The following is a 3,367-nucleotide window of genomic DNA, read 5'->3' as shown; positions in this document are numbered from 1 at the left end:
AATAAACTGAAATCATTCCGACAAATGATATCAACATATCTAAACTTTAACGTACTTACATGTTATATAAAAAAGTAGAATTTATCGTAAAATCTACACACCATTTAGAAAAAAACCCCGAAAACATTTATAAAAGTATTTAAATATATTGAAGATACAGTCTTCGAGAATCTAGGCTTGGATGACATATTAAGCTTTATGCTAATACCCTTTTCTTTCTAAAGCAAAGAAGCTTATTAATATAAATATTGCTAAATGTGACAAGATAATTGTGATTATGAATTAGTAACCATCCCCCCCCCTTGGATAGATTAAATTTATATAGTAAAATTACCAAAATATGCCCGACCCCTTCCCCCAGAAAACGTATATGTATATCCATCGGATCCCCTAGCTATCCCCCCTGGCAAACATGAATATTTCTCGGGAAAAAAAAAATTAAAACCGCACTTGTTTGTGAACATGTTTACTGCGTCAAACTTGGAAAAGGTTTAAAACCCCCTCATAAAGCGTGTGAAAGTGATAGACAGAAACTAATTTTATTTAACAATTTTAATTATCTCAACCTACTAGGATGAAACTGATAATCATTGGCGAGACAAATGATTATTATCATATCTTGAGGTAACACAATCATACACTCTTCACACATGTGTATCATCCAATACAAAATTCATAGTTTGAAAGATATTAGTACTTGTATTTAATCAACTAAAAGAGAATTTTGAGTTCAAAGACATAAATATCTTATTTCATCACAGAAGAACGGCAAAAACCTAAACGAAGTGCAGTTTTACTAAGAAAGCTAAAAATATTCGTACAATTTTGGTTGCAATAAACCTATGTAAAAGAAGAACTATTGAAACCAATCTATACACAAGTTATGACAACGACCAATATGAAATTTCTTCTTTAAACGACAGTTAAAAGTAATTTTCCAAAACTGAAACTAACACGACACAAATGCAAGTTTTTTCTTACTAGCCCTTCATAAGGAGGAATAAAGCTGTCAATTGTTCCCGGAGAGCTTAAAGGGGCATGGTCACGATTTTGGTCAAAATTTATTTTTCAATAATGATTCAGAAAGGAATCTCTAGTCAATCTGGAGTCAACCAACATCTGAGTTTTGAGTTGTCGAAGTTTAAGTGAGATACAAAGCTCAGAATTTTTTGTTATGTAATTAAAGATCAGGTCCTTTTTTGTTTACATCACTAATTCGAATCTCTATAGCGATATATCAGTAACAACATCATCTCATAACTTACATTACAATTACACTAGAAAGCACCTTGCCAGTCACATTGGCAAATCATCTTATATCTTGCATATGCTTCTTATGTTCCTTCTTCGGTAAGTCATGGTCTTTATGCACAGATATTGAATTATTTATACAGGTTGATTAAAATACATGGTGTTGAATTCTTAAAGAATGGGCTAACATATTGACCAAACACAGGATTTAGCCATTACAACAACATCTCCAATTACAACTAACTTAAGTCTGTTTCATGAATTCAGTCGAAGTTGATTTGTTTCAATTCTGAATTTGTTATAACAAATTAGTAATCTGTTACAATTAATATTTTTATAACAAGTTGTCAATGTTTTATAACAGATTATTAATTTCTTTTAACAAATTATTTATGTTTTAAGATTTTGTTTCGGTGTATTAATATTGCTTGGAAATTATAGTTTTCTAATCCTATGTGCAGTAGGATTAGAAAACAAGAATGCAAGTAAGAAGCCGTGCATTTTAAGGGACAAACATGTATATTTCATTCTCTATTTAAAAGGTTAATTACATTAAAAGCATATTCACTGTATATTTTTTTACTTAATATACTTCATTTCTCTTCCAGCATTCAGCCTGAAAAAAAAGAAAGAAATTAATATCGAAGGTATTCATTGATTGCATTATATCCCTTTTTATTAGCATTATTGAAAAAATCACGTTAACTACATTAATATTTTCACTTATATCTTACAGATTGTCACTGATATTTCATTTACCTGAAGTTTCACAAATTATCCAAAACCTCGCGGAGCAACCACCGTCATCCCACGCTCCCGTGTTCTTGTTGAAGTAAGAATAACCACAGTTTTGTGAACCTCTGTGGTTATCAGGTTGTCCTGGAGACCAGAAGGAAAAGGTTGGGGACTTTCCAGTCGAGAACATTTTCCATCTACCCTCTTTGCCCACATCAGTATGATCGAGCCAGAAACGGACTGTTGTAATCATTGAATTCTTTCATTACATGTATTGGGTTTGTAACAGCTTCATGCATTTTTTCAAAATAAAATGAATATTTGTTTTGTCAATCGGAAGAAAATACACGGTTCGTTCAATATAAAAGTAGAAAAGGTTATTTTTTACTTTAGGTTGATTGAAATCCTTGATCAGCTCAGATATAACATTGTAAACTGATGGGCACAAGAAGTAATAGTTAAACGGGTGTACCTTTAGGAAAGTTTTTCAAGATCCAGTTATTTTCCTGTGCAGTGTCAATTTGAACTAATGTTGCTCCGTATTCTCTACACTTCATCTAAACACGAAATTGAAAAAGATATATTGTTTATAAAAAAAAAAAGAAATAAGAAAATAGTTGTCTTTATGAAAACAATTTATGTAGTACTGCACCAACCTGTCCCTCGAACCAATTCACTGCTATTTTTATTAGCAAGTAGCAGTGACCTTTGTACGATTTCCAGCCTTGTTTGCAACCTAAAGATTGGAGACTCAACAGTTTGTAGGGAAGTAGACTAGTCTTTAAAAAATATATATATTTTAATAGAAAACGAAAAGAAAAGGAAACAAAAACTACTGATAATTGGAATTATCAACCTTTAATTGATGTTCCGCTGTTTTTCAACGAATCAACACTACTTTGAATCTGGTTTAGTTTCTTGATTACTTCATTTTCACATGTGTTGTTTTCTCGGCCGCCACATCCGTTGAAGGTACAACCATTTACGTTGCACTGGGTTTCAAAAACTGCCATCTGTATAACAGAATCATAGAAGATGAATAAAGTCACGATTCAAATTCTCGTTTTTCACTTTTCGTTGTTCAATCTGAATTAATTAAATTTAAAATGCAAAGTTATAGCAGACAACATGCGATGCGGTGCGACAATCTTACAAATATTTGTAAAAAGTGCTCACTTTTTAAAAAGGTATTTGCATGTTAGATTACTAGCATTAGTATCTTACCTTAATCATATTGGTCTGGTTCTGAACTGTCTTAAAGAGCTTGTAATGGAGATCAGACAACTCTTTCTTCAAAGTCTTTTCTTCGCTTTGAGCAAAGCTACCATCAAAGACTATTACAGCCATGACAATGAGGATACAGGATGCCATCGTTCATATA

General features: G+C 31.9%; 1 protein-coding gene across 2 annotated transcripts; it reads right to left on the bottom strand.

The window, feature by feature from the left end:
* Positions 1-1,115: 1,115 nt before the first annotated feature.
* Positions 1,116-3,367, bottom strand: LOC128166591 (perlucin-like protein). Of its 2 annotated transcripts, XM_052831872.1 has the most exons (6): positions 3,211-3,367; positions 2,843-2,999; positions 2,643-2,722; positions 2,459-2,543; positions 2,011-2,226; positions 1,116-1,867 (listed from the first exon to the last, which is right to left on the bottom strand). In XM_052831872.1, the coding sequence occupies exons 1-6, from the start codon at positions 3,355-3,357 to the stop codon at positions 1,863-1,865; spliced, it is 690 nt and encodes a 229-aa protein (XP_052687832.1). In that variant the 5' UTR covers positions 3,358-3,367; the 3' UTR covers positions 1,116-1,862. The 2 variants fall into 2 exon arrangements, with proteins under 2 accessions (XP_052687832.1, XP_052687825.1); XM_052831865.1 differs by lacking the exon at positions 1,116-1,867 and having other exon boundaries at positions 2,003-2,226.

This window comes from Crassostrea angulata, chromosome 1 (genome assembly GCF_025612915.1).
Source record: "Crassostrea angulata isolate pt1a10 chromosome 1, ASM2561291v2, whole genome shotgun sequence".
In the NCBI taxonomy this organism is placed as follows: Eukaryota; Metazoa; Mollusca; class Bivalvia; order Ostreida; family Ostreidae; genus Magallana; species Magallana angulata.
The sequence above is the reverse complement of the archived record's forward strand: the minus strand, read 5'-3'. Positions and strand labels throughout refer to the sequence as shown.